At 43.2% G+C, this 14,675-nt stretch overlaps 1 protein-coding gene across 3 annotated transcripts in view; it reads left to right on the forward strand.

The window, feature by feature from the left end:
* Positions 1-14,675, forward strand: part of BCR (BCR activator of RhoGEF and GTPase) — a 93,434-nt gene that overhangs the window by 36,761 nt on the left and 41,998 nt on the right. For 2 of the 3 annotated variants that reach the window (XM_048322751.1, XM_048322752.1), the window contains one exon: positions 10,874-11,058. In XM_048322751.1, the coding sequence (XP_048178708.1) occupies positions 10,874-11,058 (185 nt within the window). Of the gene's footprint in view, positions 1-532; positions 631-10,873; positions 11,059-14,675 lie in introns of those variants that run through there. The other variant, XM_048322753.1, reaches the window with a different exon arrangement.

Raw genomic sequence — 14,675 nt, forward strand, 5'->3', positions numbered from 1 at the left:
AGTTTTCTTACTGTAAACTAGCTCCTATGAGAAATCTTGGCTTCTGGCTTCTTTTATGCTCTGGAATAGCTGCTCAGACTCTTCACCTGTTTTTATTAAGCAATGGAATTTGGAAATGAAAGTGTTAACAGCAGTAAGCATCATCATTGGCTGTGTCTGCTCTGTATGTGACTGTCCATGCTGTACTGCTTAATCTTTTAAAATCTTATCCTGCTGTGCAGACTGCTCAGTAGGAATCTGCTGTGGATTGCTTGGGTTCAGCCTGTATTTTGGCAGACCAAATCCTGCTCCTAGATAGCTGGGACAACTGATCCGTCTTGTCCTGTGGGGTGTACATGTATATATATGTGTGTGTGTGTGTTTATGTACAGATACTTGGTGTATATATTTTGTGGTTTTTAACTCTGTGTCCAGAGTGTTTCCGTAACAAGCTTTTTCACCTCAAGGGAAAGAGGTCTTGTGCAGGGATGTGGGGTGTGGAGACACACTCCCCTGAAAATCTGTTGTTTATTTTCTGACTTGCCTGGGGATGAGTCCTCACTGTGGGCAATTCTTAGTTCCATCATCTGCAGTACAGCAATAGTGCAGAGGCTGCTCTGGGGCCTGCAGCAGACAGAGCTGTTCTCACAGGTAAGTCCTTCTGCTTTGCCCTCTCCTGCACCAGCTGAGCTGAATTGCAGCTTCTGGGTGCCCCTGAAGAATGTGTGTGTGTGTGTGTGTGTGTGTGTGTGTGTGTGTGGCAGTCACAGCTGTCTGTGCAGGCAGCCAGGTTCTGATCCTGCCTGGCTCTGTGTGTCCCTGCATGTCCACAGCTCCCCTCAAAATTCTGGGGAACTGCAAGAGCTCATTTCTTGGCCTTGATGCAGAGTTACTGAGTGAAACTGCTTTGTGACTTGCTGGGCATGAGAACAGTCAGTCTGCTTTGGGAGCTGCTGTCTGAGCAGGAGCTCTGCTTTGTGTGTACAAGTCTGGGTACAGAACAAAGCTCTTGGGGGACACCATCATCTACACAGGTTGTTTTGTCTTAGTTAGGACTGCTGTGGTCCTGTTTTCCTTTGGCTGAAATTTGTTGGCATTTTAGTGCTTCCCCTTGGCATGGCTTCAAAATCACTTGTTGGCTCATTCATGCTGTGGGATGGCAGGGCTTAACGAAGTGGTGGTGTAACACATCTGTGTTACCGAAATAAGCTCCCTCTTATCCCATGTTTTAATAAAATCTGAGCAGCAGTGAATCAGTCAATAATGCTGAAGTGTAAACCGGCATTGTTGGTGTCTGATGAAGTACACCACGAGCTCAGACTGAGAGGTCTTTCCTCTCATCTGCTTTTTAGCTTCTCAGAGAACTCTGGCACCACTCTGTTGCTTGTTCTTGAATCATGTTTTTCTAAATTTATTCTTAATATTTAGAGGAGGACTTCCACTTCTAAAAGCAGGTTCTGCACAGAAGCACACAGTTTGTGAAAAAGGTCTGTCAGCTGAGAACTTACTAACCCAGAACAGACCTTGATGTGTGACACCTTCATCTTAAACTTAATAGTAGTTTCAAGGGGAAAGAGATAGGCAGTAGATGATGTTTATTAATACTGGTAGGAAGCTGTGTTCTACTTTCAGCATGTTTAAGTAAAAGGAGTTCCTATAACTATCTTGCCGTGATTATGAATGACACAAAAGTGTTTTTTCTTCTTCAGCCAGATGACAGGAAGACATTGAGCTTGGGCAGCAGCTGTGTTCAGAAAGGGTTGTCAGTGGTGTAGGCAGAACCATCTGCCTAGCAAGGCATTTAGTTTGGGTTGCTTTTTGTAGGCCAAGATAGTAAATCAATAGCTTATTTTCACAGTGTTACCAGTAAGATGTCAGTGGGTAGATTTACAGTGTAAACAGGAAGAGGGCAGCTACCTTTATTGGCTTCTTAGTGTCCCAGCTGCACTAGTGAGAACATAAAAAAATATTGCAAAAAAATAAAGCCAAAGCAACTCATCTTGAAAGAGGTTGAAGATCTAGAAGCAGAACAGCATTCTTACCAGACATTTTACTGGTTTTTAAAATAGACTTTAATACCCCACACTGCCTAGGGCTGGCCCTCCCCTTCTCACAGAATTGTCAGTTCAGTTAAACTCTTGTTTGAACAGGCCCTTTCCTCTCCACATGCCGGGACTGTTGATCTGCTCTAGTTAAATACAGGAAAAGGTATATATAAATGGGGAGGGGGTTTAAGAGATCACAGGGTGACAATTGCTCCATTTTGTTTCAATTAATTTTATAATCTACTTCTCTGGAGATTCCTGCTGCCAAATGTTGTTTGAAGTGACTGCAAAACTCTGAGACAACTGTGAAGAGCAAAATAGTAAATAGTATGCTGATCATGGTTGGAATTTTCTTCCATTCACCTGGCAGATGACAGAGCAACACTGGGTATGAGAGAAGCAGCCCTCCCAATGCAGTCAGTACATGCAGTTTCCACTTGGGCTTTGTTGCTGGGTTGTTTTTTTTAGAACTGAAATGAAGGCTGTAGTTTGAGCGCAGTAGTAGTGCTGACCTGAACAGTCACATTTGCTGCATCCCACCTCCGTGCTGTTATGCTGCTGCATTGTGTGGAGAGGATCAGTGAAATGGAATAGGAACTGCTCTGGGTTATAAAATAACACTCTTTCCAGTTATTTTTAGCTTAGCCAGCTCCTACTGTGGTTTGTCATGGTCCCTGCAAACGTGATTTAGGGGACAGTGGAGGGGACATGGACAGGAACATACACAAGGAAAACTGCTTGAATTGTAAAACTTCAGCCCTCATAATGCAGGCCCTGATTTTTTTGGGAGATAGTTTGAAGTTTGACTTCCAGGTTCTTCTCCTTACAGCCGTACATGGTTCTTGTTGTTTACTTGCTTGATTTTGCTCTTGGTGTTTTTTACCTTATTTTTCATGGAAACTTTTTCTCTGTTTCAGTCAGTTTGCACCTCTGATCTAGTCAATGCTAAAGCTCCTGGTGCCTTTGGCACAAAGCCACATGTACTTCTGAATATGCCTACCTGTACATGTATCTTTGTGCTGAAAAGTCTCTATGTGTGAACAACTAGGCCTAAAATTTGCTTTCTGCCTGTTAGACTTGCAGTAAATGAGGACAGCTTAACTTGGTGCACAGTCCTGAGTGAGGAATGAAAAAGAAAACTGCAAAGGTGTTCCAGTTTGCTTTGGAGTTTTCTTTGCCATGGACATCTAGTGTCATCATGTTGCTGACTGCCAATATGAACTGAACATGGAAACCTTTCCAACTTGCCTGAGAAAACATAGAACAGGAGAGGAATCTAAAGACATAGATGCTGTAAGGAAAGAGATTCAGCTTCTGCTCTCTCTAAGGCAGGAATCTGAGGTATTCATCCATGTTATGGAGTGTAATGGTGTGCCATTATCACTCAGTGGTAAACAGTTAGGAGGAACAGTGAAAAAAGGTAACAGGAGTTTCACTGCTTTGGGCCTTGGCCTGCCTGTGAGTATTCTCACTTTCTTCCTTGAATGGGTAGTACCTGTGTAATTCAGGCTTGACAAAATTTCTCTGTCTTTGCCTGTTGGCAAGATATTTGCAGCCAGTCATGCTGGGAGCACACCTCGTTCATGTATGTGTGTGTTTGCTGTTTAGGCCTCTAAGTGGGGGTGATTAAACCTTGTCAGTGCCTGGGAGGACGTGCAGCAACCAGTAGGACATAGGCACTGTGAGCTATCAGAGACATGCTCAAGTCTTGCCTTCTGCAGTGACAATGGGTGTAACTTTGTCTCCTAATGTTAGTCACACCCTACTGCTTGTAGTATATCCTAAAATTTACAAATGGCTGTGGAGACACCCTGTATTTGAAAGGCCACATCTTCTCAATGTGTAACCTGTTGTCCTCCTAATCACAACTGTTGTTATCGGTTGGACTCCCCTGTCTGGTTTGTGGTTGTGCTTCCCTCCCAGTATTTCAGTTGGATTGAAACTGCTCAAAGTGTCCGATGCCTTGGAGAGATGGGAATTCACACCTCTGCTGCTCTTGCCTTGCTGACTGCTGTGCTGTGCACTTCGTGCAGGCCTGGCTGGGTGTGAGGTGTGTGTGATTCCTCAGCGTGCAGCACTCCGGGGCTGCTGACTGGAGTTGTTGGGAGTAAAGATGAGCAGCAGGGAAGTTGTGCTGGCAGAAGGGACATCGTTGGAATTTGCATGCCACAGGGCAGTCTTGTCTGGAGTCTGCTGGATAATCAGGTTAGCTTCCTGAATTTTTCTAATGACTCTCAGTAGCTGTAGTGAGCAGCTCTTTCTGTCCTGTGGGAGGATGCCTTAGGTTTCCCTGAGGTGGAGAATGGCCTCAGTAGTCCCAGCTTTCACATTATGGCTGGATCATGGAACCTCTTCTGCATGGGCATTAGATCTGTGTGGATGTTTAATCTGTCCCCACAAATACACCAATGAGAGCAAATGCAGCATGTCTCAGTAACAGACTGCTACAAACAGATCAGACCTGTCCTCTAGTCTCTGCATGAACTCTTCATGGAATATATGGGCAGATTAAAGAACTCTGATCTTCTTTTTTAGATGTTTAATGATCTGGGTTTGACACACCTAAAAGATTAAAAGTGGACTGCGGTTAATTCATCTCCTGAAGGCTTAAGGGCGCTGTCTGCCATGGGGATAAAGCTCATCTGTGGTAGAGACAGAAGTTTCTTGGAGGCTGGTTAACATCCTTGGCCTGGGATCCCCCAGGGGAGGGAGGGTGGAGAGAACCACCAGCTGTCTTGCTGCTTCCATACGCAAGGTACATTGCTTTCTCCTCCTTCCATCTCAAAAATAAGATGCAGTTCTCAATCTGTACATGCACATGCACACTGGACTCCCATGTGAGGGCTCTACCTTTCCTTAGCAGACATTGAAGCATTGTGTAAAATTTATATGTGACAGGTCTTGTTTCTGCAGCCACTCCACATGATTGAGAAATTACTTCCAGGAATGGGAGAGCAGAAGATGCAAACCTGAAATGGATATTGGTGATTGTTGGAAAATCTGCTGAAATTTTGGATTCACAAACTCCTTTTTTGCATGCTGCATAAGCTGCAGTTGTCATTCTAGTGTTCAGCAATGTATTTAGAAACCTCCCTTCCTGGGTGCTGTTTACCTTTTGTTCTGTTCCCTGGGGGGGGGGTTTCATGTCTCCTGCAGAAGGGACAGTGCAGCCTGTGTGAAATGGCTTGTTTAACTCTGGGTTTGAGCTGATGGGTGTTTCCTGGGGGCGAGCTGTGTTATGTGTTTCACTGCAATTCTGCTTCTGCAGCCCATGCTCCCAGTCAGCTTGTTCAGCAGTGTGCGGGATCATCCTCTGGACATTTTCTATGGCCAGTGATGGGGTGCCTGGTAGGAGTCTGTCAGCACTTGCAGTTGGCTTTAGTTCATGTGTCTAAAGGAGAAATATGGTCTGAGGCCATAGGCAGGCTTGGAGCTAACTTGTGATGCTTTTTGTCTTTGTTTTCATCTCATACTAAAGAATGGGTTTATAAATTAATGGGACTTTTTGTTGCTAAATGAACTGGTTTTGTACTTGAGTGGGGACTTCAGGGCTCACTAAACATCCTTACATGTACTGTCTTCACATAGAGAAGAGATAGAAAGGATGAAGAAAACTGTATTGAATCTGTTTAGCATCCTAGCCTAGCCTTTTCTTCATACATCTGAGAAAAATAAAGTTGTAGGGATTTGACATGCCAAATATATCTGTTCTTTTTCTCTTGATATATGATCTTTATGGCCTGGGAGACAGGCTCCTGGTATAGGTAAACACCATAATTATCATTTGTGGATCTCAGTTTGGTGTGAAAGGGTACATATTAAGTGTACTATTTCCTGGGTTTGGAGATAATAATTCAGGATATGTCAAGGAAATAAGCAAGATGTTTAGCTTTTCACAGCTTAGTTACTGTATCGTTTAGGGAATGGTGTTGCATTCCCCAGGCAACTGCATTCACAGCCCATCCACACTGATGCACTTCCACATGTACTCAGCACTGGGCCTGAATCCCTGATCCTTCTCCAAGTAGCCTGGCCAGCACTAAGAAATAAAATGACATGCTTCTGAATTGTTTATCACCAAGTAAGCAGTGATATGTAAAAGCTGGAGCTAAGGTTGGAAGGCACTTAGTAATTAGTAACTTAAAGGTTACAAAGGAAAAATAAGAATAGAAGCGGTGTTGCATTCCGGTAATTTATCCCTAAAGCAGCCACGTCTAAATCGCAAGAATCGACTAAGCTTCAGCCTAAAGGAAATGAAGCAGTGTTTTCCTAGTATATTCTTTAGTTGCAGTAGAAGCTTTTAAGTGTACCCACCCCTGATCTACTGTGCGTGTATCCTTCCAGTTTGGATTTCTGAGCCATGAACTAGATCAGAGAGCTGATCCAGCTTAGAAGGGAAGTGTCAAAGATATTTTTCTTTGAGCTGGCTGAGTTCTTTATCTGGACCACAGGCATCTGCGGGGTTGCAGAACTAAGGGGATAAGAGGGGAAAGGGCCATGAAGTGGTTTATGGCTTGGTGGGGGAAACCTAAAACCCTATTGCTGCCAAGACAGTGCATTGTCAAACTATGGCCTCACACATTCCCTGGCATAGAAGCACAAGGGTGCAAACTGCTTCAGCTCTGTTCTGCTTTGCAGCTGTGGGGATGTTTTTGGAGTGAGTGTAGACATTACAAACTTGTGCTAGCCTGGGTACCATTCACAAAGAAGCCACAGTGATGTGGGGCTTTGGCAGGACGTACAGCTCCCTTCCCCCTCCAGGATTCTAGGTATTTACTTAGGCAGGCAGGTCTGAGCTGCTGTGGCTTCACTGCTCTTTTAGTGGGATTAGCTGGAGCACAGCTCGCCTGGAATCTTCTCTGCATGCTGCTGTTAAGCCTCTCAAGCAGCTCTGGATGTTGTGCTGCTGTGAAAGTATGACACGTGCATTTGAACCATTGTGTGGCCGTGGATTAGATGCAGATAATCTTTCTTTTTACTTAGAAGTTAATTTCTTTTACCCTTCCTGCTTTCACATTAGGTCTATGATTTCATATTTCCAAAGAATGAATGCAGCACCCAGCAGGAAGGGTGTAGGCAACAGGACAAGGGAGCACTGTTGCTCTGCTCTGAGTGCCAGTGAATTTGTAACTGTAAATTTGTTAGATTCTTCCTTACCCCCCAGCCAGGTGAAATTTGAAGCAGTGAAGGAGGGAAGCAGTTTAGAAGAGGGGAAGCACAAGATTGTAGAGAAAAGGAATATTACATTTGAGAAAAACAGAAGAAAATGAAAATGGTATAGAGATGAGAAAGATGATGAGAGGATGGAAGCAGTAACTGAGGAAGGAAAAATGCTAGAACAGACTCATATAAGCTGAAGCAAAGCAAGGCCAGGCTGTTTCTGTCAGAACCAAAGGTAGAGGTAAATGCTTGAGAGGTTTTTTGCAGAATGTGTGAATTAATGATGAGCCTTTGTAACCCCAGGTGGTTCACCCGCCCGTTGTGCTGGTGCAGGAGAGTGGTACTGTAAGAGAAAGGCCAGGGTAGAAATAGTTCCTCTTGTGTCCTGAGAGGGCTCATTTCTCTAAGTCACAGCTGCTGCTTTTCTCTATGGGATGAGATCTTTTTCAGGTTACCCAGAGAGGAGGAGACAGGGATGTGCGTGGTGGTGAGATGAGAAGCAGAACCCTCATTTAGCTGTGTCCTTGGTGTCTCTCTCTGGTGCTAGCACACCAGAGAGAGCCCATTGGAGCCTATCGTCCTTGTTTGCCTGCCCTTTTTCTTGTCAGCAGTTGTCTGTTGTTGCTGTGGTTCATCTTCCTCTGGCCTCGATGGCTCAGTTATTGATAGTAAGTCTGAGACTGGCTGGCCCTAACATGAGAATAAGAACCCTCTTAATGCTCTCCTTAACAGAGGCACTGGCTAAGAAACCAAGTGCTCTTGCTTGAGCCCATCTGCTGTCTCCACTTGCCATCAAGCATGGCAGCGCCTAGAGCAGCTGGAAGTGTCAGAGCAGGTGAGCTCCTGGCTCTGCTCTCTTTGCTGTGGTCTATTTGCTCCCAGGTGGAGGCTGAACAGCCTGTGAGCATTGTGCTGGGCTGAGGAGATCTGAATAACCCAGTTTCCGTGGCAACAGTGGGCTCTTTAATCACCGAGATACAAGGCTACCTCTGTTCCTGGTGTTCAGGCTCGTGCAGTGTATCTGGCTATGGCAGTACTTCGCTTCTCTTGGAAAAAATGGCAGAATAAATGCAAGAAGGTCTTTCTGCCTTTGTGATAATTAAGATCTCCATAGGTGGATTTCAGTGCTGTATGCAGCAATAATAGAAAGAGGGATTACAACTACTTCTAAGCTTTTTAATGTGTGAAGAATCCCTGGAGGATACAGAAATAAAGTTTCAAATCCCGTGTGGAGCTCTATGAACAGATCTCATAGCAGTCTGTGACACTGATAGATTCATTCCTTGTTGAGATGTCTTGTTTTCTTTTTTTATGGCTAAGGAGACAAAATGATTCAAAAGTAGACTGAATCTTGTTGCAAAGCTGATCCTCCACCTGTTGTTTCCTCCAGTTTCAGGTAAAGGTTTTCCTGTGCAGTAGGAGACAGAACACATTATGGGAGGTAGAAGTGCAAAGCTGTTTTTTAGCTGGAGAAAGTGAGGAAAGTGGAAATACTGTTATTTGCTGCAAGCCTTTCTACTAATGTATTTTAGTCTGCATTTACTCCCCCACTACAAAAAGTGGAGCAAACTATTCATTCTGAGAGTGAGCACTGGGAGTGAAAAAAATATTCCTGCCTTAATTTCCACACAGCGACTTGGTCTTGTTACTGCATGAGTGTGGAGAAATTGGTTTGCATAAGATTAGTTTGAAGAAACTTCTGCAGGAAAAGGAACTCTTCCTTGAGTAGGCTTGAGGCCAGCATAAGTGCCCAGTACTGATGTTCCTCCTTGGATAATGCCAGTGTTCAGTTGGCAGTAATATATCACAGGTTTCTTGGGTTAGAAGGTCCTTTTTTTCAGTAACTCCCATTCAAGCCGCTGTTTAGCAAATCAACTTCTATGGTGTTTTCTAAATGGTTGTGGACCCTGGAAACCTCTAACATCTAGACCAAAGCTCCTTCCAGAGAGCAGGTACTACCTTCCCTCTGCCCTTTGTTCCTGTGATTGCGCACAATCTAACATGTCTTTTGAGGAACTCTGAGAGCTTGAGCACAAGGTAGTAACTCGAGCAGGTGGGTGACATAAAACTCACTGAGTTTGTTAAAATAATATTGCCACAGTCTCTCCGCAGCCTAAAGTTTTTGCATCAGGCTGTTACTTAGCTGGGTGGCATTTGGTCCAAGCTGAGACAGAGGCTCACATCTACAGTGAGTTTATTGTTGGGTTTTCAGTATATTGTTTGTGTAAATTCCCCAGACCAGCTCTCCCTCCTGAAAAAGCCACATAGATCAAGTTTTATTCTGTTCCACATAAAGTTCACATCTTTTACTGAAATGAGTCATGCTTTAACTGAGTTTACTGTGAGGGAGGAAAGTGGGCTTTAAAATGTTACTCCTCCACCCTGCCTAAGTGATGTATAACAAGATTATTAGTATGCTTGGCAGCAACTGCTTATTATTTTCATATTATTAAATATGAAAATAATATATAAAATAATATTTTCACGATATTATTTTTTGTGAAAAAAGTAAGAAATTGGTTCTACATCTGTTCAAGTATAACTGTTTTTTCTCTTTTGATGGCTTTGTCTTCCATAAGGCTCACTGGCTACTGTAAAGGCAGATCTAGCTTATCTTCTTGGGGTTATTCTTCAGTTTGGGGAGAAGAATGGCATTCTGTGACTTGTAGCTGAAAGAGAGGAACAACTCTACCATTTTGTGGGCAGTGGCCTGTGCATCGCTGTTACTATCACACACAGGACACTTCTGGGCATTGGCAGGTGAAAGTGCTTCACAGGCCCGTGGAAATCGTGGTGCGGTGTCACTGTAGAGACACCAAATTTGGGTCCTCTGTGTATATTTCTTTGTGCAGAGAGGTGAAAAGCCTGTTAGCTTATGGCAGAAGGAGCCATGTGTTCTTGTTAGAGACTTTTGCAGGAGCAGTCTCTGTACGCAGCAACTGAAGATGCCATAACCAGTTTTGCTACTCATTTTTCCTGCAGAAGTTCATTGATGTCTCATGCAGTAATGGTTAACTTGACCCTTCATACCACCATCCTTTTCTGCTTGTGTTTTGGATGTGTCGTTTTAGGGTTTTTTGGGGGAGGGGAGACGGGATGTATAGAAGGGAACAGTGTGGTGGTTTGTTTATTTGTTTAAGGGGTTAAGCTCAAAATAGGAGGTGGGGCAGCCAACAGAAAAGGACCTTTTAGGATTTTATTTTTGGCAGTAGGTTGGTTCACTTGACATGTAGGACCTTTCTTTCCTAGTCCTCTTGTTGCTGAGAGGTATGGAGAGAGTTACAGTTCTCCCCTGAGCTATGTATTACCTATCTTTCCTAAACTGTCAGGGGCATCATCTGCTCTTGATCGACAGAAAACCCAGGGTCTGTTACCCAGTACGTTCCTAAACCCAGACTGGTATTTTGATGCTCATGCTTTTGAAGGAAAATGTGAGGGAAAGTGCTGTAATTAAATGACCACTAATGCTAGAAAGGACTTTGCCTTTTAGGACTTAGAATAAGTGAAATGAACTTTTGGTGACAACGTGAATTTAATTATATTTACTCCTCTACTTGATCTGTATTTAACCATTGCTGACTCTGGGTTTACTGATAACTAACCACAGCAGCTGGGAGGCTGCACCTGTTGCCCAGCCTGTGCCCTGCCCAGCTGCAGGGTGAGCAGACCCTTGTGTGTGTGTTTTGCAGATGCCCCGTTCGGGGGAACCCCGCCTGGCTACGCGTATGATGCTGACCGCGCCGAGGAGCAGAGGCGGCACCATGACATGATGCCCTACATCGACGACTCGCCATCCTCCTCGCCCCACCTCAGCTCCAAGAGCCGCGGCAGCCGGGACACGCTGTCCTCGGGCTCTCTGGAATCCACAAAATCAGTGAGTCCTGTCCTGCTTCTGTGGAGTCAGCAAAGCCTTGTAGGTTTGCAGGGGGTGGACAGCTTGAGCAGGGGACAGATGGGGACTGCCAGCACTGTGGGACACATTACCTGACATAATGCAGCACTGCCTATTGAGGGTGTACATTTAAAGCTAAACTGAGGCTTCTAGCTGATGCTAGGCCTAAACTTCGGGGGTCAGTGTTGTGTATATGATTTTTGAGCACTTTGTGCATTTTAGTGGAGAGAACTGGTGACTAATTGCAGTTGAGAGGGTCTCTAAACAGCAGATATTTTGGAAAGGAGACCATGGAACGAAATACATTCATACCTCTCTGCATGTGAGTTGTCATTGCCTTTCACTAGGAAAATAAAAGTTCTTTTCAGGTAGGTTAAGGATTTTGATCAAGCATCTGGAAGACCTATTTCCTTCAGCCTGTGAAAATGGAGCAAAAAGAATTAAAGCTGCCAGCTTTGAAGTGGTGACTTTGGGTGGGAGATGGCCACTGCTTGTGATGGATTTGACTATTCACTAAATAGCTGTCTGTATAATCAGTTATCATAGATAAAAAGTACAGAAGGGACTGCCTTGCCTGACCTGTGGCTTAACATGGCCCTTCAGTCTGCCTTGCTTTGGTTTCGCTTCAGGTTGAATAGCATGGCTATAGCTTGGAACTTCAGGAAAATTTCTATTTTTGTTTTTACAATAGTCTTGGTAGTGAGTCGTCTGTATGACTTGGTAAAGAACTATTGGCTCTGCTGTCTTCACAGTCCAAAATGTCTTAGTTTCAGCTTGGATTAATCTCTTTGACTTTCAACCTTTCGCTTCTTTTTATCCTTTTGCAATAGATTGCAGAGCACTTGAGTCCCAAGTTGCTGTTTCCCTAAATATCTTTGTCATTTTCAAAGTTCTGGGTTCCCCAAATCATTCATAAAAATGTTTAATAGCGCAAAGCCAACTGTCACTTCCTTCCTACAGTATTTCTATGAAAGAGTGCCAAACAACCTTGAATTCCCACATTGTAAATGACACTTTGAAATCTCTCATCCAAGTGTTTTAACTTGTGTTGCCTTTATGTTGTTCTTCCCTCTTAGTTAAGAGGTCATGGAAGATAATTATGGATATTTTAGAGATATCAGTGTACGTGTAAATCAACACCATCACCATTATCAGGCAGTTTTATTTATCTTGCATCAAAAGGCAAGTCTGAGAAGTTCCCCAAACCACCAGTGCTCAGAGTTCATTATACACATCTTTCTGCTCTCTACTGGTTACTGTCATATATCTATGCTTACTTCTTCCAGGATGAATTCTAGGTTAAGAATCCTTCCTGATACAGTGTCCTCTTTCTCTCTCATTTATAAAATTCATTGTCAAGATTTCTTGAAGCATTATCAAATACATATATTGTTAGTGTTTACTTAATTTTATTTGACTGTAAAGTGTGGAACCTAGTTAGCTGCTTATGCTTTAGTCTATTAATTATGAGATGCTTTCTTATCTCTCAAGATGAGAATTCTTGTGATATGTAAGAGGCTTTTGAATGAAGAAATTATCATTAGTAAATTTAAAAAGCTCCAAAACCATTTTAATATTGGCTTGAGATTTCCAGGTTATGTTTCTCAGGATGAAGGAAAAACACCGTGTGACTACACATGGCTGAGAGTTATCTTCAAAGAACCAGTTATGATAGTGCTTGTGACTGGAGGCCTGGAAGAGACACTGCCTAATAGTTAATGTTGTGCTTTATTTATTTAAATATTGCCTCATAAGCATTTAACAGTAGTTAATTTAAAAGTTACTTTAATAATGCTTGAAGGCTGCTTATTCAAAAATAGTTTTTAACGTAAGTTGCTGCTTTCTTTTCTCTGACTATAAAAAGATGTTTCATGGCTTCCAAAAGAAAGGGGTGTCCTGATACAGAGTAGGCTTTTAATCGTGAACCTTAGTTGATTCAATTGATCCTGTCTGTAATCAGTCCACAGATGACAGTCCCTGGACAGTCCATGACAAAGATAAAGAGACTAATTTATGTCCAGGTATATCCCGAGCAAGTTAAAGTTTCAGTCATCATGAGCTGTTAGATGGCTTTTGCTGAGTTAGGTTTTCAGCTCTAGTGGAAAACACATCAGTAACAAAATTAGGTGTTAAACACATTGCTGAGCCAAACGCAAAACATGTGTTGGACCAGAAATATCAGGACGTATGTCTCTGCTATTTTATTTTGCACTAAACTTGATTAGCAGAAAACATGTTTTGTTTAGATGCGTTTGCTTTTAACGTTGTCTTCTTGTCCTTTTACTTTTTCATTAGGTGCCTGCAGTTACTTCTGAAAATTTCAGTTTATTTTTATGACCAGTCTGGGAGTGAACTGTATGTAACACAATGCATGCACTACGTACACCATAGCAAAACATTAGGGTTGTAAAGTAATTCAGAAGTTAAGAAGTCTTGAATCTTTGTGATAACTTTGAATTACTCAATTGTCCCATTTTTCCTGTGGGCTCCTGCCCTGTGCAGTGGGTATAGTGAACGATACTCACTGGAGTCAATATTTTATCTCTAGAGCTGCATGTGCACCTTATTTACAGGACACTGCAGACTCTGGTCTGGGTACAAAAGTATTCATTTCCATTAACTTCAAATACAGCTGGAATGTCACACAGATCTTAATTATCCTAGCAGTGTTTCTGTGAGGTAAGAGGATGGTATGTTCACTTAGCACAGGTAATGGAGGCAGGCAGGTTATGGGAGAAGCATTTGCTAGTTTTGGGGGCTTAATGTGAGATGTGTAATATTCTGCAAAACCAGGTTCTGACTTTTAACACAGCTTTCTTCACATTAAAGTAAAATTCCCTTTATTTCACTTGGAAACCAAGCGTTAACAGCACTCCAGTCAGGCACCCAGAAAACGGAAAATGTTGCAAGCAATGATATTTTAAATTTATTTTTTATAAATATAAATCTAAGTAATTCACTTGTCACACAGACTTCGCAGAATTTTGCTGTGGTGGTCATCTGCCTTATCCATGAGACCTGCCTCCCTCTTGGGGACTGCATTGTTGCTATCTGAATATTAAGGGCGTTCTGCTTTGATTTATTTTATGGGCTTGCTCTGGGCTTTGTATTTTTCTGCCAGGTGTTTGACTGAGTTCTTTCATCTCCCTAAAGCAGCTAAAGCCTTTGGTTGGGTAGCACATCAGGGTTCCCCTGCTCTGTCCAGCCACCATAGAGAAAGTGCAGAGTGCCAAAAGCATTGTCTCTTGCTAGAAGAGAGTGAAGGGAAACCTCCTGGACTATTTGTGAAGGGGCTTCCTGTTGTTCCCTCAGTGTGTAGGGTGACCAACTCCCAGCACATTCTGTTCCAAGAATTGAGGGTTGCAGTTGACTTCCAGAGGTTTGCGGGGTTTACACTTTGTCATCTGGGCAGTGTTTTCTAATCCCTCCTACCACCTGTATCTCATAAGTAGATGAGGAGATGCTGCCTGCTCGGCCTCCAAACTGTGCCACTTCAGCCACAGCTGGTGTATTCCCATTCCACCTGTTCCCTGCCCACTGCACAAACTGTTGCTGTCCAAGGAGGAGGACAAGGCTGCACTAGCATTAGTTTTGTCTGT

Source organism: Corvus hawaiiensis, chromosome 18 (genome assembly GCF_020740725.1).
Source record: "Corvus hawaiiensis isolate bCorHaw1 chromosome 18, bCorHaw1.pri.cur, whole genome shotgun sequence".
In the NCBI taxonomy this organism is placed as follows: Eukaryota; Metazoa; Chordata; class Aves; order Passeriformes; family Corvidae; genus Corvus; species Corvus hawaiiensis.